General features: G+C 30.6%; 1 protein-coding gene across 11 annotated transcripts in view; it reads right to left on the reverse strand.

Moving 5' to 3' along the window:
- LOC143042399 (plasma membrane calcium-transporting ATPase 2-like) overlaps window positions 1-25,332 on the reverse strand; it is a 110,032-nt gene that overhangs the window by 11,623 nt on the left and 73,077 nt on the right. For 9 of the 11 annotated variants that reach the window (XM_076214741.1, XM_076214683.1, XM_076214703.1 and 6 more), the window contains 16 exons: window positions 25,006-25,041; window positions 21,451-21,480; window positions 19,424-19,609; window positions 18,745-18,959; window positions 18,095-18,230; window positions 17,321-17,427; window positions 15,817-16,052; window positions 14,065-14,207; window positions 13,508-13,632; window positions 12,839-13,018; window positions 11,162-11,356; window positions 10,358-10,549; window positions 9,645-9,858; window positions 8,760-8,971; window positions 8,079-8,186; window positions 7,387-7,560 (listed from right to left, as the gene is read on the reverse strand). In XM_076214741.1, the coding sequence (XP_076070856.1) occupies window positions 7,387-7,560; window positions 8,079-8,186; window positions 8,760-8,971; window positions 9,645-9,858; window positions 10,358-10,549; window positions 11,162-11,356; window positions 12,839-13,018; window positions 13,508-13,632; window positions 14,065-14,207; window positions 15,817-16,052; window positions 17,321-17,427; window positions 18,095-18,230; window positions 18,745-18,959; window positions 19,424-19,609; window positions 21,451-21,480; window positions 25,006-25,041 (2,489 nt within the window). Of the gene's footprint in view, window positions 1-525; window positions 4,335-7,386; window positions 7,561-8,078; window positions 8,187-8,759; window positions 8,972-9,644; window positions 9,859-10,357; window positions 10,550-11,161; window positions 11,357-12,838; window positions 13,019-13,507; window positions 13,633-14,064; window positions 14,208-15,816; window positions 16,053-17,320; window positions 17,428-18,094; window positions 18,231-18,744; window positions 18,960-19,423; window positions 19,610-21,450; window positions 21,481-25,005; window positions 25,042-25,332 lie in introns of those variants that run through there. The other 2 variants (XM_076214751.1, XM_076214735.1) reach the window with 2 other exon arrangements.

Here is a 25,332-nt window from a genome sequence, read left to right on the forward strand (position 1 = left end):
CTTCCTCTGAAAATATTTTGTAATATATATATATAACAAATACTTGATAATAATAATTAAAATTAAAATTTAAAAAAAAAGGAATATTAATCAATAATCTGTAATTAAAACATGCATTGAAATAAAATAAAAAATAAATGTGAAAAGCATGCAGAACACAAAAACATGCAAATAATCACATTACTGTGCTGCGGTTGTATTGTGAGTTTTATTAAAAAAATAGAACATGAAAAGGATTTTGTCTGACCAGAAATTTGTGTAGCATCCATGCTTTTGTGCACAACTGACAAATACAATGAATCAATGTACACTGACAGTTCCTTGTGAGATTACCCATATATTATACACATAAACAGTCAGAAAATTTGTTTTCTTTATAGTTACATTTTGTTTTTGACTAAATAAGTGATTTTTGTCAGGATAAGATGTCACTAAAATCCAAGTGGTGCCAATTTTTGATGTGTCTCTCCTTGCACATTTTTTTGTCTGTATCTCCAACTATCTTTCATAACAAAAACAATAAAATATTCTTTATTCTTTATTTTCTATTAAAAAAACCCATTAACAAAGGGACAGCACTCCCATCTACTCGATACATAAAGAGTCTTGGTGTATTGCTAAACATATAGTTTGACCTAAAATGTTAATTGCTAGAACAGAAATGGACATTAAAACCATTTCTTCTAGCCAGAAATCTACATACACACATTACACATAATTTATACAGTTTATTACCTGTACATAAAATTACATTATTACCTAAAATACTTTATACACCTTTGTTTAAATTAAAAAAACACAAATGTTTTGGAAATAATACAATAATCTGGTAGATTAGGGAAAAATTTGTACATCATTTTTGTTCACAACAATGCCTACATAAATCTTTGACAAACAATGTGAAGACATTGTTAAAGAAAAGTTTATTTTGGAAATCCCTTACATGTTGAATCAGCATAATAATGGGTAGTTTTCTTAAGTCCATAATTTTGCACTAATAAATAACACTAAAATATAATAGTATTTTGAAGCCTATCAACAGTTATTTACAAGTATAAATTCTATTCCTGAGAACAATTCTTGTAGTTTTGTCTTCTTTGAAACTTCATTTACTTTTAATGCCGATTTGAAATTTTCATTTATGCCCCACCTAAATCCATGTTCAAAACTTTAATCATCAGAAAAAGAAACTGCTGTTGAGAAAGGTCTTCATTCAAGGAATGTATATTATTGATTTTTGAGCTGTTTCATCCTGAGATAATTTCAAAGTTCCAAAAGAGATGCATATGTAGATTTTCTTCTGAACATTGCACAACATTGGAATTTAGACTCCTCCTACTTTGCAGTGTGGGAGTTGTCTCTGTTTAATTCTAATATTGGTTTTTAGGCTGGCTACCATATAACCATTAAATATCATACTTTTACTTTGATTAACTTGCAGAGGTATAGAAATATATCACTAATACATTACAAGTTGTATATTTGATCTATAAATATTTACAAAGGACTTAGTGTGTGTTTATGTTTTTTTTGTGACCACTATAGTACAAAATGACTAAACAACTTGATATTGGGAACATAATGAAGATTTACAACATATTTCAATGGGTGAGGTTAACAACATATTTGAATATTAGCCAGTCAATTCAAAATTTGATATCAAAGACTATTACATTATGACGAAAGCAACAATTTTTTTCTTGATTTTTCAAAAAAAAAAATAATTTAAGCAGTTATAATACAGATTTCACCATATGGTCCCAATATCATTAGTTCTCTTAGTTTTGACAAATACATTCATACATAGTTCCTTCCAACTCTATACTACTCACGGAAGGTCATAAGATATATCTTTCATTATGACAAAGCTTTCATCACATGTATCCATGGCAAACATTACATATATGTTAATAATATTGAGAATAAATACATTGCTATACAGGAATGACAGAAGCTTTCAATGATTGTTATTTATTTTGATATATCTTATTCTTATGTTTATGTGCATGAAGTTTTTTTTTTTATTAAAAAAGAAAAATAGAACCATCCCTGAATCCTCTTGATAACTTGATTCAGTAATTTTTATAACAGATGATATGGGGTCATGTTAGTAAGACACCTGCATTAATGAAAATTTGACATCTTTAAAAGTAGGGAATTTTATTGCAAGACAATTTTCAATCCTTTTGCCAGAAATGAAGAGGAGCCGATACATTCAGTACCCCACCCTTTTTGAATATTTTGAATATTATCAAAATCCTACCCTTTCATATATTGTCTGACAAAAAAATAAAACTCTAGCTTTATATACAGTATTTCATTTAGAGTTAAAAATAGATGACACAATAATGATTTTGGTTTCAATTACATGTTTAAAAAAATACCAAATATTTCAGATACTTGAGATATAATAATCAACCTTTATAAATATTCAACCTACATTCTTACCCTTATTGTATATTATAAAGCTTGGAATTATGATCTATTACTGGTGGCTCATCCCTACAATCCATTACACAGTCAGAGTACCCCCTAAAATTGAAGTACAATGATTATATAGCTTCATTTTGTTTTAATGTAAAGAACATTTTGTGGACCAAAAGTGATGTTTAAAACAAACAAAAATTTAAAATATGATCCATAATTGTTATTTTATCAAAAAGCTTGATTATAAAAAAAAATTGCCTTTTTCTCTTTTATTGAATCTGGCCATGTCCCCCCTACTAATGTTTCATATGGGTCAGTAAAAATGATTTAAGATGTAAAAGATACATTTTTTTTAACTTTTTTTTTTAATGCTTCAATCCTTTGTGTGAAATCATACTGATACCAAAAGAGAAATATATTGCACTTGTCTCCCTTTTTAATTGAAACTGTAAGGATATTCAACAATTTTGAACTTTATATCAATGAAGATGTCCCAGAGGTTGATTTCATGAATCAGAAGTATCTGAAAACCTTGAAATATCTTTTTTTCCCTTATCCAATCATATTTTAACACTATCTAATCATTTTGCATCATCACTTTAAATAAAAATAGTATTTCTCACTTCTGTTAAAAAACATATGATATATATGTTACATACTTGGACTTTAAAAGATGGTTAAAAAGGGTAAAAAAAAAAAACCCAAGAGAGCGATGATACATGCATGATTGTATACAAAACTTCTAAAATTTATACAATTTAAAAATATTTGTGGTATATAAATTAAATGATTCATGATACGATGCAGAAAATAAATCAAATATATCTGCCAATGCTGAAATGATATGCCATGATAATTTCATTCTGCTGAAACAAAAACAAAACTGCATAAAATTATTTCAAGCATACAAGTAGTCTACAACTTAGAAAAACAGGGGCAAAACCAAAATATGAATTAATCACAAACACACAAATGAAGGTATTAAAGTAGGCAAGTACAGACACACACACACGCACACACTTGTGTCAAATCATGAAATATATGAGGTTATTTTAAGCCCTGGAAAAATCAAGACGTGTGAACTTTGAATAAATCAATTACTTTGAATACCACCCCCTTAAAAAGCAGAAATACTGGAAAGTAAGTTAAAAAAATATCTGAAAAATTCATTACATGTAAATCAATTTTTTCTTGTATGCAACAGAATAATGTTCAATTTTTCCAGGACTTTTAGTGATAAAATACAATACAGTGGCACTAGATATGTAAAATATTCTCTAATTCATGCCACTACCTATAGCTACCAGGGCATAAATCTTCATACTTTTCAATTATTTTAAAGTTTATGGCAAAAGTTTAAGGTGGAATGAAAAGCTACTTGCTTATCAAAAAATTATCTTATTGCTCAAGTAAAAAAAAAAAGAGTTGTAAAATTTTCACTTTCAAATAACACTAGTTTGAGTTATTGATTATTGATTTTTGTTAAAAAATCAACATTTAGGACTTACATTATCTAGAGCAATTAATTTCAAAATCTTTCTTAAATTCTAACTCTTCAAATAGATCTTTTCCCGATGAGCTTTCCATATTTGGCACATAATAAAAAGTATAAAAAGATATCAGTAAAATGGTCCAGTGCCATAATATTGCAAAGAAAATGTTACACTGTTATTATGACAAAAGTTACAAAATTGCTGACAGTTAATACAACATAATTCCAGATGCCGTTATCTTCAATTTTTAAACTGAGTTTCGGCAGTAGCCCCTTCATCAACTGAGGGAGAGGACATAGGTTTGGATTTACGAATCTTTGGGTTTTGTAAGGAGTGGTAACTGTGTACTGAAGACATACTATTACTGTCAAATCGTGCATCTAAGCCCATGCGGAAAGCATTAACAACACGTATCTGTAAATAAAGAAAACATAAAAAAACATGACTAAGAGTATATAGGAACAACATCTAGTGAGAATAATATAGTAGTATGAATGATAAAAGTCAAGACAGAAAACAATCACAAATCAAGAAAACTTTGAAAAAAAAGTCCAGCATTTAAATGTCATGACAAAAAAACTATTATATGGATGCAACCCTCTTCTCAAATTTATCTTAGCTCTCATAACAGCTGTTTTCTTACACTAACGAAAGGATTTTTTCGACAGACAAATATGGAACCTAAGATTGACAACTTTACAATACAGCTATTATGAATCTTTGACAATCATATGTGCACATGTGGCTAATTTTCTGATGACATAGTTTGAAAACAAAAAATTACATAGGAATGAATGATAAATAACCAATTTAGTGTAGAGTAAATTGTATCGTGTTCACATGAAATCAATTTAGTTTTTCTTCCAAGAATTGTTCAATCTTGACTGTTACCTAGTCTACAGAATTGTAACTGAAACATTGGGGTTTAGGGAAATGATATACAGCTGTAGGCTCTACTTTGTAGTTGCCAATCTAGGGTATTATATGGATCTGTTTTTGATGATTTTACAAAACAATAGGTAGACACCCTACCTTACAATCTTACATGAAAATAAAATTTGTAAAAAAAATCACTTTTCATAAGGTTAAAATTGACAATGTTATTTTTTTTTAAAGTTTGACAGGTAAATACACCAATTGATATTTTTTTTATTTTTTTTTTTATCCTATAAAATATTGGTGATCAATATCAATCCTCTGAAACTTCAGATCCTTAATAGAAAATCAATGACTACAAAGTTACAGACCAACTACAAAAGGGATGGCAGCTAATGCCGGCAAGAGTTGGCAGAAAGCCAAAAAAACACTTAAAATATCAACACAAGGTTCAGCAGAACATCTATAAACAATTACAATACAAAAGTTCAGAAGCATTGTGGTGTGAGAATTCACAAGCTTTTAAACATTGAGAATATAACAATTAAGCATAAAGATCTGTTCAGTTATTTTCTTAAAAATATGGACACAACAAAACAACAAATGGTTTAGGACAAAAAACATCTATACAATACCAACATGTTTGCTGGGAAATTTAAACAACAGAGAATTATCACATTCTTGATCATAGCGCATGGAGCATGCACTTAATTTGAAAACTTCAAATTCTGTGTATTCCTAAACCTTTGTAAATTCAACCACTGACAAAGAAACAATAGAGAATAGTCATTTTCAAAAACTTCAGTTAAATGTTTAAAATTTTGATTTGGGAATAAATTTTTTTTTTTTTTACAATTACAAAAAACTAAAAGATTATTTTTTTGAAAAATGAAATGTTCTTTCAATAATGTCAATGTATACATGCACTCTAATGAAAAGTAAAAATGTCAATCTGATGGTTAACATGTGTGTATAAATATTATGGATACATTTCAAATATCTTTCACAGAATTTGAGAACACCTAAAGCTTGAGTGAAATAAAAAGGACACTGTGCTGACATCAATATTGCACTGTTTACTTAGATAGAGGTTTCAGTCACACCTTTCTGGTCTAACTGACTTACAATCTTAGGGGGAGATTCTTTGTGGGCTGGATTAATAGGGGCCAAAACAGGAGATGGTTGTTTACTAACTAATGGTACATTTTCAAATGATTGACTTTTAGCTTTAAAAGTCCGTTCTGCAAAAGTATGAGGAGAACGATAATGAGTGGCATCTGTCATAGTGATACGAAGTCTTTGATGGTGATTAGACAGATCTTCACTAATGGGACGCGGCCCAGGGTGACTGCGCGAACTACGTAAACTGTGCAAACTGTGAAAACTGTGTATACTACGTTTTTCTTCAAGATCTTCCAGTGTGCTCTTAAACGCTCGAACAACTCGCAGCTGTCAATAAAAAAAGTTGTGTGTTCAACATATGATTTAATGTTGCCAAGACAACACACCAAAATGAAAAAGGGTTGATAATCTGATGACCGCAGCTACAGTAAAAGAAAATAAACAAAGAAAGAAAGGGGAATAACTCAAACTAAAACACTAGTCTACACTAAAAAATGTTGGATAACCAAAGATTAGCTAGATAGAAAGTAAGAAAGCCATCAAAATCAAATACCAAGACCAAGAAACATAATCAGTAAAAAAATGTTTCAAGCTTAATTAAATAAACAAACATCATAAAAATCTATATAATAATTCACCAGGATTGAAATATGTAATAAGTTTTCTGTGTTCCAAAATAAAATCTGAGTGACAATTTTATTTGATAAATTTTACTTTTTGGTGCTTAGCTTATCTAAAATTTACTATTTCCCTAATACTTCCTTTTACAATTAAAGAATCTGTGTTAAAAAAGGATAATATAAATAAAATATTTGTATATCAATTTCTAATTCATTGATTCATTTTACTATTCTTAATTTCAAAACTTTTAAAGTCATATTTTTATAAAAGGGAGAAGTTAAAGGAATAAAAGAAACTTTCTAACCAAATAGTTGCCAATTCTCAATCCTGGTGTTACTGTTAATTCATTCAATAATGCGATTAAATTCTTATCATTTCTAATTCATTCATTTTAATTCAACCCTACAGTACACTAATGCAGGCATTTAAATACAACATATGTCTATCAAACAAGACAGGACTATGAATATTGATTCTAGAAATATACATGCCACATGTATCAACACATCTTTTTTTGTAGTTATCTAAATCAATGTATTGCAGCCTTGATAACATGACTCAAAATGCAATAATTTTGTACAATGTATCCAGTCACATTGTTACAAGTCAACAATGCAAAGATATTTTAATTGAGATGAAATGGCCTCATGAACTATTAAATAGTGAAACAATTTGTTTTCCCATTGAAAATTATATATTTTTATTGTAAATTGTTTAAAACTTCCCGTACACATGAGATTTTAATAATTATCTTACGTAAGTAACTGTACAACATAACACGAGATTGATTTTCCATTTATTTATTGTGGCATATACTTGACCAAATACAGATAAAATGACCTCCTACCTGTTGTTGGAGTCTGGTAAGGCCTCTGACCCATAGGATCTGGCCACGCCTTCCTCCTACATCTTCCTCTTCCATCATAATGTCATGATCAACTTCTTCATCTTCTTCGTGTCTGCCACGTAGGCGACGGCAAACATTTTTAGGTATTGCACTTGTTGGAACAGTTGTAACAAGCTGTAAAATATATCAAACATTTTTCAACATAAAAACATAAAAACATATATATTGATTTTTTTTTTGTCATAAAAGAAAATAAATAATTCCCATGTTATCACTTCCTTCTTTTTTGTAATATACACAATGATGAGTGACTTGACAATAGTCAGAACTTAAAATCAAGAAATGTTTATTCATGTGCTTCAATAAGTGAGTGTATACCAGTGGTAGAGACAGTTTCCTCTACCTAATTCCGAAATAAGACAAATCCACAGGATTCTCTCTCCCCTTTTGTTGTGCTAACTTAACCAAGTTCTTGTTTAAAACATATAAGAATTAATATTATGACTGCAATACCCAGTTATAACAGTATTGTTCTAAAACTTAAAATATAATGTACACCAGTTTATTATTAGTTTTTTTACTTGAATCAAATACTGAATACTTCAACAATTTGTTAGCCTCAAAGTATACACCACCTTTATAATCAGTTAGGCACCAATCAATCTATCAATCTTATCGGTTAATATAATTACCTGTCCCCATATCAGATCCCCTATTCCTAAAAATATACACCAAAACCACTGCTCTAGTGTTAATCCTTTGGTGTAAAACACAGAACCTCCAACTTGTACTAGTACAATCTGAAATTATATGGCATATCACTTATTAATTAAAACTCATTACAGTACATATATGTGTTTTGCAAATAAACAGTGGATTGAGTATAAAACATATTGACCAATTTTGATAGTAAAATAAAACATTTAGTGCCAAAGGGCAGTTCTGCTTACCAGCTTGTTTGTTGTTTAGTATTCAGATGCAAATATTTCATATACATCATAATATATATTTGTCAATTAGATCTGAAATATGGTTAAATTGTAAAATTTGATGTTATATTATTCAATATCTTGATTAAAATTTAATTTGTATGCATTCTGTTTGCATCAGCTTTCATAGCAATTGTCTTGTTTGTCTTTTGGCATAAAAATATAGAGATGTGACCTGAGCTTCCAATGTTCCTATCAAACTATAGGCATTTTCAGAAAAATCTACCCCTAACCAAATTTAAAGAAGTCTTTTTTTTTCACTCTAAAACATATTACCATTCCCCTTCAGCAGAACAGTCATGATTTTCAGTACTCTAAAACCTCCTTATAACCCGTACTAAAACAGCACTCAGCTACATTTGTAATATATAATTATAACTTTACCTGAGCTATAAAGGTTCCTATCCAGATAACTATAAATACTGGATTCCTCTGTAATCCTTCCAGAATATTACGCTGCCCATGGATTTTTCTAGCATTGACCTCATTACAAAGAGTCATCATAACAAATGTATTAAATATAATAGTAAAGTGCTGAGTTGGTGGAGAATGAATATCTCCTCCTATTCCACTATCAATGTCAAAAAACTGAGGACCTGTGCAAAATACAGAAATAAATCATTTGGTAAACTTGTTTGACAATACAAATATATCTTTTTCATATGTTTATAAATAACACAACTCTTATGTAAAGATTCAAAACTTAATATATATGACAAATTGCGTATATTTTATATCCATTTAGACAAAGTAAGCATATTTTTTTTTTATTGATTGACGGGTGTACATAATAAAAAAAAAAATCAGGACTACCACAGTTTATATCTCTGCTTTGTACAAGACCAAAAAGCTGAATAAGTTTTTAACATGCTAAATCACAATTTGATTGTCTCCAAGAAAACTTGACACTCTTATTCTCAATCCAATGCGACCAGTCTTAGCTTTAAATTGCTGCATGCTCTCAGTGGAGATTCAGTAAGTACCCATTTTAAAGTCATTGACTTGAATTGACTGTGTATTGAAAGCTAAAACGTCCACAGACAAGCATGTTTACACCACAAGACAGGTGACTTGATCCAATTGTGTATTAAGTTTTTGATGCTTTTTGATGCTTTTTGATACTTTTTTTTACTTTGTATTTTTAGAACAAGTTTGTACTTTGTACCTCAATATTTATCACTTGCTCACACAAGCTTTTTGTAAAGCAAATGGACTAATCAACAAAATGCTTTTTAAAAAGTATGACTAACTGCCTTATAAAAGACTTACCCAAGAAAAGTAAACAAAATATAACAGTTAGCTGATAGATGGCATGACCAATAATATTTTTGGTCATGGTTCTAGAAATGAGAGCTTTGGTTCTTCCGTAAGGTTTACGTTCTAACAACTCCTCACTAGGAAGCTCTGTAGCAAGAGCTAATGAAGCCAGAGTGTCCATAATCAAGTTCACCCACAACATCTGAATAGCTCGTAGAGGACTGTCCTGAAATGAGATTCACATCAAATAATTATCCCATATAATTAAAATGTAACATGAACACTAATGTAATAATGTGTTCATATGCATTCTGTTTAAATGTAAATACCATAACCTAATGAGCTTTTCATATTTGTGGAAGTGGACTTTTCTTTATCTGATATATATTTTTTTATGGAAATGTCCTTAATATTTGAAAAACTGATCAAGTTTGTGTTGTTTCCAAGTAAACAAATATCCAGTAAGGAACAAAGCAAGTTTTGTGACTTAAATACAAATATCAAAGGTAAACACAAAATTAGGTTATCAGGGGTTTTCCTTAAAAAAATGTAGAAATGAGGGAGAAAAAGGTGTGTTGGAAAGAATTCATATCTTCTAATGAAAGACTTCTAATTTACTGATAAATAAAAAGGTTGCTTCTTTATATAAAATCATTTGAACCTATAACCTAACACCCCACCATAAACAATCAAGTTTTGCTAACTGCTAATGTATGACAACTCACATCAATAATACAGGCTCCAAGGAAAGCTACCAATACAGCAACAACATTGACAGTCAACTGGAACTGTAAAAACTTAGCAATACTATCATAAACATTTCTACCCCACATCACAGCCTTAACAATACTGGTAAAGTTGTCATCTGTTAAAATAATGTCTGAGGCTTCTTTGGCTACATCTGTTCCTGATATACCCTATGAAATAGAGAACAAACATAACTCATCAAACATTTTAATACCTATAAATATATATCATATAAAATAAAGAAAATGTCTCGAGTCTTTAAAGGAAGATGAGTGTAACTTGACAACTCCATATAGTATAAATAGAAATGGCTTCTATAGATGTTTAGATATGGGAAACAATAATTATCATTAGGAAACAGAATTAAAATAACAGGTGCACAACTTTGTGTCCTGTAAAATATCTGATTTAAAGGAGTTGCATTTAAAAAATGTGTAACACAGGTATTTGCCACCACATATGTGAGGTTATAGATTTTCAGTCTGGCACCACAATAACATTATATATCTCCATGCATATGTCTCACATGCGTCTCTCATTTTTTTTTTCATGGAAATTAGACAATTGGTTTTCCTATTTGAATTGTTTAACACTAGACATTTTGGGACCCCTTGGCCTTATACTTTGCTGATCAGTGGAAGCCAAGACTGTGTTAAAGGCAATACTTTGACCTATAATTATTAACTTTTTATACATTGTGCCTTGGTAGGAGAGTTTTCTCATTAGCACTCATACCACATCTTCTTTTTTATATAACAATGAAGCATCTTAACTGAACATACCATTGCAAATCCGACATCAGCCTTTTTGAGAGCAGGTCCATCATTGGTTCCATCTCCAGTGACTGCTACCACTTCTCTGGCAGTGCTCATCTTACTGTCTATAATACCTTTTACCAGTACATATTTATCCTGTGGTGATGATCGGGCCAGTACACGTAATTTAGGCCAAACTTTGTCAAATAATTCCTGTGAAACCTGAAAACAACAATACTAAATTTGTATCAAGGTTTACATATACTCTCCAGAAACAGAAAAAAATCAGAAATTAAAAAAGTATGACCTAATTATTGTTGTGTATATATTTATATAGCTAGTTTCAGTATTTAAAACCAGTGTCATTATAAGACAAGCAAATTGAAACAAGAATGTGTCCACAGTACACGGATGCCCCACTCACACTATCATTTTCTATGTTTAAAGGACTGTGAAATTGGAATAAATTCTCTAATTTGGCATTAAAATTAGAATGATCTTATCAAAGGGAACATGTATACTAAGTTTCAAGTTGATTGGACTTCTACTTTATCAAAAACTACCTTGACCAAAAACTTTAACCTGAAATTTGCACTATCATTTTCTATGTTCAGTGAACCGTAAAATTGGGGTCAAAACTCTAATTTGGCATTTAAATTAGAAAGATCATATCATAGGGCACATGTATACTAAGTTTCAAGTTGATTGGACTTCAACTTCATCAAAAACTACCTTGACCAAAAACTTTAACCTGAAGCCAAAAACTTTAACCTGAAATTTGCACTATCATTTTCTATGTTCAGTGAACCGTAAAATTGGGGTCAAAACTCTAATTTGGCATTTAAATTAGAAAGATCATATCATAGGGCACATGTATACTAAGTTTCAAGTTGATTGGACTTCAACTTCATCAAAAACTACCTTGAACAAAAACTTTAACCTGAAGCCAAAAACTTTAACCTGAAATTTGCACTATCATTTTCTATGTTCAGTGAACCGTAAAATTGGGGTCAAAACTCTAATTTGGCATTTAAATTAGAAAGATCATATCATAGGGCACATGTATACTAAGTTTCAAGTTGATTGGACTTCAACTTCATCAAAAACTACCTTGACCAAAAACTTTAACCTGAAGCCAAAAACTTTAACCTGAAATTTGCACTATCATTTTCTATCAGTGAACCGTAAAATTGGGATCAAAACTCTAATTTGGCATTTAAATTAGAAAGATCATATCATAAGGAACATGTGTACTAAGTTTCAAGTTGATTAGACTCCAACTTCATCAAAAACTACCTCGACCAAAAACTTTAACCTGAAGCGGGACAGACGGACGAACGGACGCACAGACCAGAAAACATAATGCCCATAAATGGGGCATAAAAAAGATAATAAAAGGATTTCACAACATCAACATGTTTCAGTATTTTCCATAGCTTGTAAAGGCTTCACCATTTTATAAGGAAACCCATTTTCCTGATGGTTATTTCCCTTGCAGGTGCAAATATTTCATGCATATTATGGACAATAACAAGGTACTGTCTTTTTAATGTACACTGTACTATCTGGACTTATCTAGGCCAATTTTCAACAATCTATTAAAACAACATGATTTGTGCATTTTTCAAAATACTGTATTTTTTAAAATTTTAAACTGAGATTCTGTAAATAATCAAATAATGGTGTCTAATCATAATGTAATACCTCGCCGTCTTCATCTAAGATACGTTTATTAAATTCTTTGCCATCAATGACGAGAAAATCTTCATTAGGATCAAGAATTCCACATTTAGTGGCGATAGATCTAGCTGTATTCACATTGTCACCAGTGACCATTCTAACACAGATACCTGCTCTCTGACATTTCTTGATAGCATTGGGTACCTACAACAAATCAGATATAAAAATTTATAATCTACAAATAAAAGGCTCTGCTAGAGCATAGCTTGAAACGACCACATAGGACCAACCCTGAACAGCTGGTGCAAGTATGGACTCAACATTTAAGCATGATACAGCTCTTAATTTGGATTGGGATAAAACAAAAAATAGGTTTTTGACACAGAATAAATGTAGTCTAGAACTTAATAGTTTGAAATTGGACATTTACTTTTATGGTACTATATCCAAGTTATAAATACATAGTTAGATTCATCATATCAAAGATTCCAATGCATTCAATTATTAATAAAATCAAACAAACTTTAGTTTTGAAACCTTTGGACCTCAGAGTGGATCAATTTAATAACAGGCCCAAAATCCAAAATCTAGATACATGGTTATATTCAGCATATCAAATATATTTAATTTTTAACTTGAACCTTTACTTTCAAATTAACATATTTTTAGCATGAAATCCATTAAAATACAAACCTCCGGTCTTACTGGATCTTCAATACCAACAACCAGTAAACATGTCAGACCCTTTACTATGTCACCTTCCTCCTCCCAGTCAGGTTCCTCGGAGAATGTTACATCATTGACGCCGTCACTTTCACCTATAATACAGAAATATAGCTTAGTATAGATTTTGACAATTTTAGCTAGTGTAAGAGGCAGTATACAAAATTTACTTTGTACCTCAAGATTCCAGTCTTGCCTATTTCAGAAAACTCATAAAATTATTGAAATTGCAGAAGAGAAAATGTTCTCCTATTTCTTTAATTGATCATTAAGTCCAGCAAGAGACAATTTGGTTATGAAGTATCTATATGGGAAGGGTTTTCTACCACCATAATGCATAAAAGTTTTTTAAAATTTTTGTTGAAGACTTGTCCCAATTGTCATTCATTGGAATTTAGAATGTCAATGTTCAATGATGGATGGAAGACAGTTGCTTAAATTTAGGTACATCTTGTATTAGTTTATTATGCTAAATGAGCATAACACTAGCTTTAATAAATTATAAACTGTACTATCTGAATCTTTACCTTTAACAAAATCTTTGTAAGCCAAACAGATTGTACGAAGTCCATCACTTGCCATTGGTTCTATTACTGTTTTCACTATTTTATCCTGATCCTCTGGGGGGAATGGTAAAACTTGGCCCTTACAATCTAAGATATGGGTACATCTAAAATAAAGAAAGAAGAATAATGAAGCATTTATTGAAACCTCTTTACATTTAAAGATATGCTACTTCATACTACATGTATAAGGGATAGCTTCAATAAAATAAGTATGCAGCATACTTGAATATCATTAAGGTTCTGTCCAACTTTTAAACAGCCATACAGAGCATAGCGTTCCAAATTCAGAACACATTTGTGATATCCATAGAGTTCTATTCAACAAAGTGTTCAGAAATCACAAAGATGTTCTAAACACATTGTTGAACAAAGCCCTATAAATATCATGAATGGCACTGTTCAAAAAGCGTTTAGAAAACCTTTCTAATAGCAATAGAATTCTATACAGTACAGTTTTAAAAGTACAACTTTGTGATATGCATCGAGGTCTGTTTAACGAAGTGTTTAGTACAACTTTGTGATATGCATCGAGGTCAGTTTAACTAAGTGTTTAGTACAACTTTGTGATATGCATCGAGGTCTGTTTAACGAAGTGTTTAGTACAACTTTGTGATATGCATCGAGGTCTGTTTAATGAAGTGTTTAGTACAACTTTGAGATATGCATCGAGGTCTGTTCAACTAAGTGTTTAGTACAACTTTGTGATATGTATCAAGCTCTGTTGAACAAAGTGTTTAGTACAAATTTGTGATATGCATCAAGATTTGTTAAAGGAAGTGTTTTAACAACTTTGTGATATTGAGTTTATTTTTTAAATCTAACATTAGCGATGTCATTACCTCCCCTGTTACTGTATCGTATACTGTTATTCAATAAAAGTCTGAGGTCAAATATTAAAATTTAAAACTTAAGGATGTATTCTTCTGACTTTTCAGTCTCGTTCAGTCTCATTGAAATCTCGTTCTTGAATTATTTCAAAAAAATGTGATACAAGTGAAAAATATCAATGAATTTTAAAAATATCATAAACAAACATAACTCTGTGAAAAAATTGGGTTTTTACAACAAACGGTTTTTTAGGAATCCAGTTTTCAAATTTTACAACCAATCAAGTCAGTATTTTTAGCCAAAATTTTGAGAAAATGGGTGAGGGATACAAAAAATGATTTTACAAGAATCATGTACATCCCATATCATTTTGGTCTTTTCCAATTTCTTAGATATGTATTTTTTCAATTATTTATAACGAAAAAGTTGAAATAATATGCATTATGTTCTTAAAACGGAGAAAAATCCGAAAAATAGAAAATTGACAGCATGGTAAATTTTACACAAAAAAGCGTCAAAATATGATAAAACTTTCTTATATTAACACCTGCCTATAGTTTTTTTAAGTAAAATTTATTCAGATTGGTCCACTTCATCTTTATAGAAAGTATGAAAAAAAAGTTTAATTGTGGAACTGTGATTTTTTTCACGATAATAGCCCAAAAACAGGTAAAAATCGATGAAAAATGGTAAAATCATCAAAATTGGGCATTTTCAAAGAGTCGTAGCAAAAAAAGAAGTGCACCACCATATGATATTTTCTTCACCAATTATTTTGTTACAGTCTTATAAACCCAAAAATCAGGTTAAGAAAAAAAGTTTAATTCTAGAAATTTTTGGCTCCTCAGAGGTGTACATCCTTAAGTACAAATCAATTTTACTTACTTTTTTAAAACAATTTCTGAAGCTCCCTTTGTGAAAAGCCTGTATCCCTTGTTGGTGGGAATGACTGTACTCATAGACTTCCTAACAGAGTTAAAGGTGTATACTTTGGTTAAATGTTCTTCAGTAACTTCTTGTCTTACAGATTCATAACTCTGTTTCATATCCAGAACAAATCCTAACAGGGCACACTCTGTCTTATTTCCTAGCTGTGCAGGAAGACCCCCGTCATCTGATAACTGAAATCAGAAACAAATAAACAATTCAACACAAGGAAAATTAATTAACAAATGTCAATAGTTTAAAAACAATACATGTATGTTTATATAATTCAATTTCATCTTTAAAAAAACTAATTTTACTACTTGAATCATATATAAAAAGTGATATATTTTATGGAGTATACGTCAAACACACAGCAATCCAATGACAATATATAACAAAAGATTTCTAGAGGTAGACATATTGTCTTCAACAATAAATGAGTGTCTATACAATATGTTAAGGTTTAAATCAGCAAATGGTCTATCAAATACCTCAATAAATTTAACATCTGTCATCAATACAATGATCTATGTTTTATGTAAATGATTCATAACATTTGGTTGAGGCAAACTAAAGTTAGAAAATGGAAATGAAAAGTTCAGCATTTTTTGCATTTGTAAAGGGGTATAACTCTAGAAAGGTAAAAGTGATAACAGACGCCACCAAAATTCAAACTTGATTTTTGTTTTGTGGTTACGACCATTATGTATAAGATTCATAACACTTGGAAAACTAAAGTAAGAGATCAGAAACAAAATAATCAGCTTTTTCCCATTTGTAAAGGGACATAACTCTAGAACGGTAAAAGTGATGCCACCACTTTCAAAACTTAATAGGTGTTTCGTTGTCATGAGCTAACATTTGGTTGAGGCAAACTAAAGTCAGTGAAGGGAAACCTATTGTGAACGTACACAAGTACAGACTGACGGACAAGGGTAAATCTGAATGCCCCCTCCACTAGGCCGGGGGCATAAAAAGATTCCGAAAGAGTATCATTCATTATATTAAGATGTTTAGGAAGAATTGTGGATATATGACGGGTTCTCCCATTAAATGCTTGTATAAATTGTCCTCAATATCACAGGTTCTTTCCATGTCCTAAGTCAGGAATCTGATGTACAGTAGTTGTCGTCTATTTATATATTCATACATGTTTCTCTTTTCTCGTTTTTTTATAGAGATTAGACCGTTGGTTTTCCCTTTGGAATGGTTTTACACTAGTAATTTTTTGGGCCCTTTATAGCTTGCTGTTCATTGTGATCCAAGGCTCCATGTTAAAGGCCATACCTTAAGCTATAACGGTTTACTATTACAAATTGTTACTTGGATGGAGAGTTGTCTCATTGGCACTCATACCACATCTTCCTATATCTATCTATGCGGATAACAGGGTATAAAACCTCAATGGTCCTAGTACTGGCTCAGTTAGAAGTATAAAATACAGCTTTAGGGAACCATTTACCTGTATTCTGGAGGTATAACCACTGTTGATAGCTATGCCCCACACTATCAACTCTCTAAAATTGGCAGCTAAAGTTTCAAAGTTAGGAACCTGTTTGTAGTGAACTCCTGAAAAAAAGAAGATTAATTTAAAATCAATTTACACATTTAAAGTCAATTAACTATATTTATTTTCAAATTGCAATGTTTTCTAACTCATATTACATTGTGTGTGTCATATAATTCAGTGAAGTACTCCAACAAAAAACAAAGGTTTAATGTTGGGATTCATTTTTTAAGACTTGTGGCTTGTTAGCCTGTAAATTGTATGACTTTTTATCTAGTGTTGTTACTTTAACCTTATTCTAGCATTCAAACGAAATACAAAATATAGAGTAACATATAAGACTTATTAGTTTTACAGCCTGGTTGTCAAAGACTTATTGCTTGGGTATAATGCATCAAAGCTTAAAATATAAGAAATAAACAAACATATAAATTGGGAAATGTATGATTTATTAAGATATTACTTATCATTAGTTGATTAAGTTCCAATTGTATACCGGAAAATCAGAAATTATTGTGAGGTTTTTCTATAGGTGCATACAACCACTGCCTGAGAATCGCATTTAATACAAACTCACATTCTGAATTCTAATATATATACCTGTATGAAATTTTTTGCTGAAATCACAATGATAAATTTTGAATTTTGGGTGGTCATTAAAAAGTTGCAATCACAAAATGCTCCCAAAAATTTCTGAATTTACAAAACATCATACTGCTACGCCCTTACCTCCAATATAACTCTGAACAACTGTCATTCTATTGGTTGTTAATGTTCCAGTTTTATCAGAACAAATGGCTGTTGCATTTCCCATTGTTTCACAAGCATCTAAATGTCGCACCAAGTTATTGTCATCCATCATTTTCTATCAAAATAAAAACAACAGGTCTATTTAGTGATTACTTACAACTTAGTATTCAGTACTACTAAAAGCTGAATGACTGAAGCTGTATAAGCTTTATTGGCAAATATTGAAAGGATATCAGGACAATAACATGGTATGTCAGATGAAGATATCCTTTATGATATTTACACTAAAGTTGATTTATTATATGCTTCTAATAAGATAAAATTCAACAACAAGATATGTCACTTTATCATTTAGCATTCAGTATACAAGCCTATGGGAAATTTGTATTTTTTTGAACATTTTCATTGTTTACCTTTTATAACAACGATCTTCACAAAAAAGAGTTCCCTACAAATCAATATTGAAAAGGTACAGTATCTGGAATAGCAGATTGGGTAGTCATGTAGCAGTAATGCTTGGTTTAAAAAGAATAAATCAACAAACAATTATTGAAATGTTGAGTTTATACTTATTCTCAAAATTAGGTTTCATCTAAATATGCTTTTAACTAAATTCCAGATAAACTTACTCTAACAGAATAAGCTAGAGATAAAGTAACAGCTAATGGAAGACCCTCTGGTACTGCTACAACTAACACAGTCACACCAATGATGAAATGTTTGACAAAATGTTCAATGTAGTTGGCAGTCTTGTCACTTGTCCATTCATTCTTGTTGATGGCAAACTCCTTCACACAGAACTTGATAATGAGAATTAATACAGTAGCTACAGCAATGGCAGTTCCTGAAACAAAGAAAGGTAATATAGTCTGTCTGAAATAAGGGAGGCAATTATAGCCACTCCAGTTTAAAATGAGGGGAGATAATTATAGCTACAAAAGTTTGAAACAAAGGGAGATAATTATAGCAATGACAGTCTCAAACAAGTAAATCGCTCAATTCAGTGAATGTCTTTTGTTGTTGTACATCATACTTGTTTTACCTCGATAGTTTTGTACATATATCAATCAGGCTGTTATTTTTTTGTTTGGAGTGTTTGACCTATGTTTTTCAGGGCCTTTTATAGATTGTTATGAAGTATGAGCTTTGCTATTGCTGAAGGCTGCACAGTGGCCACCCTCATACCACATCTTCTTTTTCTTATATTAAGGTTATTTCTAACACCTTTAAAAATGTATGCTCTTAATAGATCATAAGTATAAACTAGATACATACATATATATGCTAGTATTGAATACATTGTATTACCTCCATATCCTATCTGAATGGCAAGTCTGGTAAGTTTAGCCTGTAGGACTGACTTCTCTTTCCTTGCTGATGCCTGTGGTGGAGGTTTCTTTGGCTCACCGTTACCTACTTTGTTGTTAACAGCATTGGTATTGTTGGAATTATGGGAGTTTCCTGTTGGCACTTCTGGATTTATTGATCCAAGATCTATCAAAATAGAAACGGAGCATGAAGACACCAATATATCTTAATTTAACTGGATTTTTTTTAAGTGGAGTTGAATTAGGAAAAATATATTTTCTGAGTTGTTCTTAACCGGTATTCCTTTTTTCAATTGTTAATCTTTCAGTCCAAATGAAACAATACTCTCTATTAAACCAGTGATTTTTCTTTTATTTTGTATGTAAACAATATTTTTTCTGCACTTTTGTGTAAACCAAAGATCATAAGACACACAGAAGTGCATTTAACTAAAATAAGTCAAAATAGACTGTTTTTATGCATAATTTTAAAATGTTGGGAGTTTGTAACATAATATATGAAATACACACATATATATGAAACAACTGCACACCTATAGATATGAAACAATCACACACTTATATATGAAACAATTGCAGATGTAACTATATTCAACAATCAATTCAGGCATCTACAGCAATTCTAGATCGCCATGCAACAATTTATATTATTACCTATATAACCTAGTTACCTACAGGAAACAATTTTCAGCTTTGGATCTTAATAAAACTGGCCAGTCCCTAAACTTGTTCACCAAAGATAACTAATTATAATCCTCACAAAAGCACTAACAGTCAAGGAAACTTGAATCACAAGAAACAAATATATAAGAACATGGCATGTAGATAGCCAGAACTAATCAAAATCCTGTCCTTTATAAACCAACTTATAAGCCCTTATCAAAACTGTTTTAAATGAGTATGAATATCAAACTTAGATCCTCATTTGAAACAAAATCTAATGCACACATAGAAGTCTGCATACAACATCACGAAATCATGAGTAACCAGGTTCTTTGATCTGTGATATTTCTCATGGTATTTGTTACTTTGTCATGGTTGCATCTCAGTGACATCTACTGTATGTAGGGGATCATTCACTTACATGTAAGTTGTGTTCACTATTGGAAACCATGCAGAGAATTTCACTTACATATTGCAAAACCAACATAATAATAAAGTCACAAGCAAAAGAAACAAATGCTCTGTTTAAAAACCTGCACGCAAAATCTCAACTGTTTGTCCATGCAAAACCATTTCAAAAACAATAGACTTTTTTAATAGAAATGGAAATTTGATCTCTAAACATTTCAAATTTTCCTAAGTATTGAAATCAATATTGCTGAGTAAGCTTCTTGCTTCAGGTGACTTTACCATAGATTTACATCAATTCTTTCTATCTGAGCAATTCTGGTTTTTAATACCTGACATTTAAAAAATGTTTAAAATCTAATGAACAACTTGCAGCAGAATTGATCATCAATCATAAGATTAAAGTTGCTTCCTGTTCTATACTTCCTGATATCAGCGTGCAGTTATTCATGACCTTTACTTTATTCTTAGGTTAAGAAAACTGATGCCAAGCATTAAACAATCTTCAGAAACCTTCTATCCACATGCAGTTATTCATAACCTTTACTTTATTCTTAGGTTAAGAAAACTGATGCCAAGCATTAAACAATCTTTCAGAAACCTTCTATCCACGTGCAGTTATTCATAACCTTTACTTTATTCTAAGACTAAGGTTAAGAAAACTCAAGCCAAGCTTGAAATGTTTTCCCAAAACTCATGAAGACATTTCAGTTTAAATACTTCCTTTTGTTTGAGTGCCTTTTATTCATAACCTTTACTTTTTTCTTAGGTTAAGAAATCGAAAGCCAAAACTATTCAGAAACACACGAAACAATTCAACAAGTTTGCATCAAGGACAACTTTCTGTATGCCTAACACAATGTTCTTTCAATGACATGACAAAGCAGTCAAAACGCATGCCAAACACATGCCGAAAAAATATATAAATACACATACCCACTTTAACGTCAGCATCACTAGTAAGCACTAATAAAATAAAACATAAAATAAAAAAATTAATAATAAATAATTTGGTAAATTTATAAATATTTGAAATGAATATAGTACAGAGCTAGAAGATCTATTGTAAATTAAAGATAAATTAGAAAGAAAATGTAGAACATATCATATATGGAAATTGTATATTCATACAAAATTGCATGCTGAAGTAAATAAATAAGGATATATACTCCCATTCTGAAAATAACTCGTAAATAGTTCTTATTTCATAAAACTTGGATAGTTATGTATTTGTTCTGTTTTACTGTAATTACTTGTTACATATCGCCTCTTTTTCTAAAGTGATTGTCATTCTCGCCAAGATTAATCCTTATACCAAGTCATAGGAATATAGGTCACTTAACATGAGATTACTTCATCATAAAAGTTAATGAAGTATAAAATAAAGGTCAGATTGAACTTCTTATTTGATAGATCCGTTTATCTTTCTAAGATACTAAATTAAACTGAGAATTATGACATTGGTCACTTTTATAAGAAATCAAAACATGGATGTAAACTTACTCAAAGCCAATGGGTATTCAAATACAGCACAGAGTCAGTTTAAAGAACTCTTAAGAGCTCATGTTCATTGTTATTGTGTATATATGCAACATGACTTTAAATAAAGATTACTTTACTTTACTTTTTTAGAGTGAGATACTTAAAATAGCATATTACTCTAGAAAATACTTCCGTAACATATCATGGAAAATTAAAAAAAAAAAAAAACAACAAATAAACATCACTCTATTGTCACACTTTTGTTACACATGCTCCATAATTATGTGCAGATCACTCTGGGTAAACTTTGTCCAGATTACCCAAAAATTAATTAGAAGCCAATGTTTTCTATCAATTATCACTGAATGAAATATATTTTGGATTCAAACCTAATGTAAATAAAAATGTTCACAGAAGACGTAGTATATATGAATGCATTGGTTCAATTATATCCTTAACATTTTCAGAATCATAATTTGATTTCAATGGACTTTAAAACATCTCTTTTTTAATTCTATAATAAGTCATATCATAATAAGAAAATTTTCCATGACGTGTGATATATCTAAAGAAGACCATGCAGTAGCTATAATAGCCAGCCACCAATAGCACAAGCATAGAAAGGAAAGATGCGTTACAAGACTGAAAGATAAATTCATATTAAATAAACAGATAACTGGCATCGAATCCCAAACATTAAAATTCAAATTTCAACAAATATCAGTAATTAATAAACTTTAAAGGCATAATTTCAGAAATCATTTTTAATGTGAATCCCAATAAAAGTTTTGCATCACAAATGCTGAATATTCATAAGTATTTGACTTGTTTAAAACATTTTTGAGATATTGAAGTAAAACATTTTTGTGATATAGAAGTATCAAGTGTTATTTTCTTTCCTAAGACGCAGTATTTGATTATCATCTTTATCCCTTATAGAAAGAAATGTATATCATGAAAAATAATATATATATATATATATATATATATATGACAAAATAAAAAAATAAAATAATAATATAATATGAACTGCTCAATACCTTGACATATACAAATAAGAATAATAGATTAGCAGTAACAGAAAAGCCAAACATTTACACAAAGTGTATGATAGAAATGCAATAATAAAGAAGAGTATAGCCACACAAGACTTATGAAATGATATTGATAGAAAGGCAATAAATTACAAGCCACATGACACGTATAAAATGTATATGAGAAAAGAGTAATAAATAAATAGCCAAATAACATGTATAAAATGTGTATGATAGAAAAGCGTTATAGAATAAGCCACATAACATGTACAACAGATGTAGTGTAACAATCAAAGTAACATTCAAAGCACAAAGTCAAGGTGAACATTATTGCTTTATAATGATTGCTTGGAGGCTTGGTGGACTTAAGTAGGGACTGACATGTGACTTCCCCCCTCCCATCGTACCAAATTAGTAGAGGATAACCTCAAACAAGACAAATATTAAACAAATATCACATTAAGATGATTTTTTACATTACAGAATATGGTCATGACTAAATGAGTTATTAAACTAAAGAGTCTAATGAGCTGTATCATTCACCAGTTGTTATAAATGGCCTAATGAGCTGTATCATTCACCAGTTGTTATTAATGGCCTAATGAGCTGTATCATTCACCAGTTCTTAGGTTAATGGCCTAATGAGCTGTATCATTCACCAGTTCTTAGGTTAATAGCCTAATGAGCTGTATCATTTACCAGTTCTTAGGTTAATGGCCTAATGAGCTGTATCATTCACCAGTTCTTAGGTTAATGGCCTAATGAGTCTAATGAGCTGTATCATTCACCAGTTGTTATTAATGGCCTAATGTGTGTTAACCATCCAGTGGCAAGTATTTGATGAATGTTCAAGACAATATTTATGCACCATCTTGACAATACTGGGACTTTCAATGCATTTAGCATGTCAATACTACCCCAAGACAATCCACTTCAGGCTCCAAATTTTCTATCTATATTACTGAACACTTGCAAATGGAAACAAGAAGTTGTATATGATGTTTACACCTCTTGATTTTGGACACTACTAAAAATGTTGACAAGTATGATCAATCCTTGGGCATAAAACTTTATGCTGTACTTAGAGTACTATATTTGTGCTGGAAATACCTGAGTCTTATAGTCTTACTTGAAATGTTTATGAACCCAGACCTGGAAGTTACTTTCCAGCTGATCTTCAATTTGCATACAGGGCACAGCTTATAATTATAAAGATCCTGAGTAATATGTAACCAAATCTTTAGAAGGGTGAGGTTTTTACAGAGAGACGACGACAGACAATGGATGTATAGAGATGGCTTAACCTACATGTTAATGTTGTTACTTCAATATTGTGCAGTGCTTGGAAGCATGCTTGTTATTATTTTGTGATAATAAATGCAGTGAGGTAAATGTGGAAAGATATTATAAAAAAAAGAAAAAAGAAAATGAATATGAAAAGTATTTATGTAAACTCTAGATGTTAATGTCAGACAATAACCACATTACAGAATGTTAGAGATGGACACTGGTATTTTCCCCCAGATAAATGAAGGCAAATATGAAAGTAAACAAAGAAGTGAGTTCCCACTTTTTTATCCATGTAAACAGATATGGAAAACTGTCATCACAATTGGTTCTAAATATATCCCACTGAATGTTTTATTAAAACATGTTAAATCTTTCACCAAACAAAGCAATAGGGGAGGGAGGGTCAAGGTTGGTGGACATTAATGGCACTATGTCACCTTCACTTTTGTTGGAAAACATATCAACGCAACATAAGATCAACATATCTTATATCCTTAGAACTTTATGAACATACCAAACATAAAATCCAAAGGATAAATTATTTAGTCTTTTTCGTAAAAAGTTTTTGTATGTTTATAATCACACTTGCGGAACAAAAATTTCTGGTAAATGTTGCTGTATTCTGTATGTTGATCTTTATTTGTGAAACTATCTAAAATGTATAGAAGGGAGGTAACTGACTTACATGGAACTGTTTGTCCGGCAGTGTTAGTCTGTGAACCTGTAAGCCAGAGTCGGGAAGGAAGCATAGTTATAAAAGTCAACAAATGTCCCAATATAAAGGATCGACACTTCAAAATGTACCTCAAATTTTCTTTTCACCTCTTAAACATAAACATGTGTAAGGTCTTGTTTTAAACATCAAATTATGAGCCAATCAGATAGTATATTCTTTTCAATGAAATACTAACTGGGAAGATACATAAAAAAATTCAAAAGATACAAGAAGTGAAGTACATTTTCAAAAGTGCATATAATTTCATTCATATAACAGACTATTATCATATCAATA

This window comes from Mytilus galloprovincialis, chromosome 1 (assembly GCF_965363235.1).
Source record: "Mytilus galloprovincialis chromosome 1, xbMytGall1.hap1.1, whole genome shotgun sequence".
Classification (NCBI taxonomy): Eukaryota; Metazoa; Mollusca; class Bivalvia; order Mytilida; family Mytilidae; genus Mytilus; species Mytilus galloprovincialis.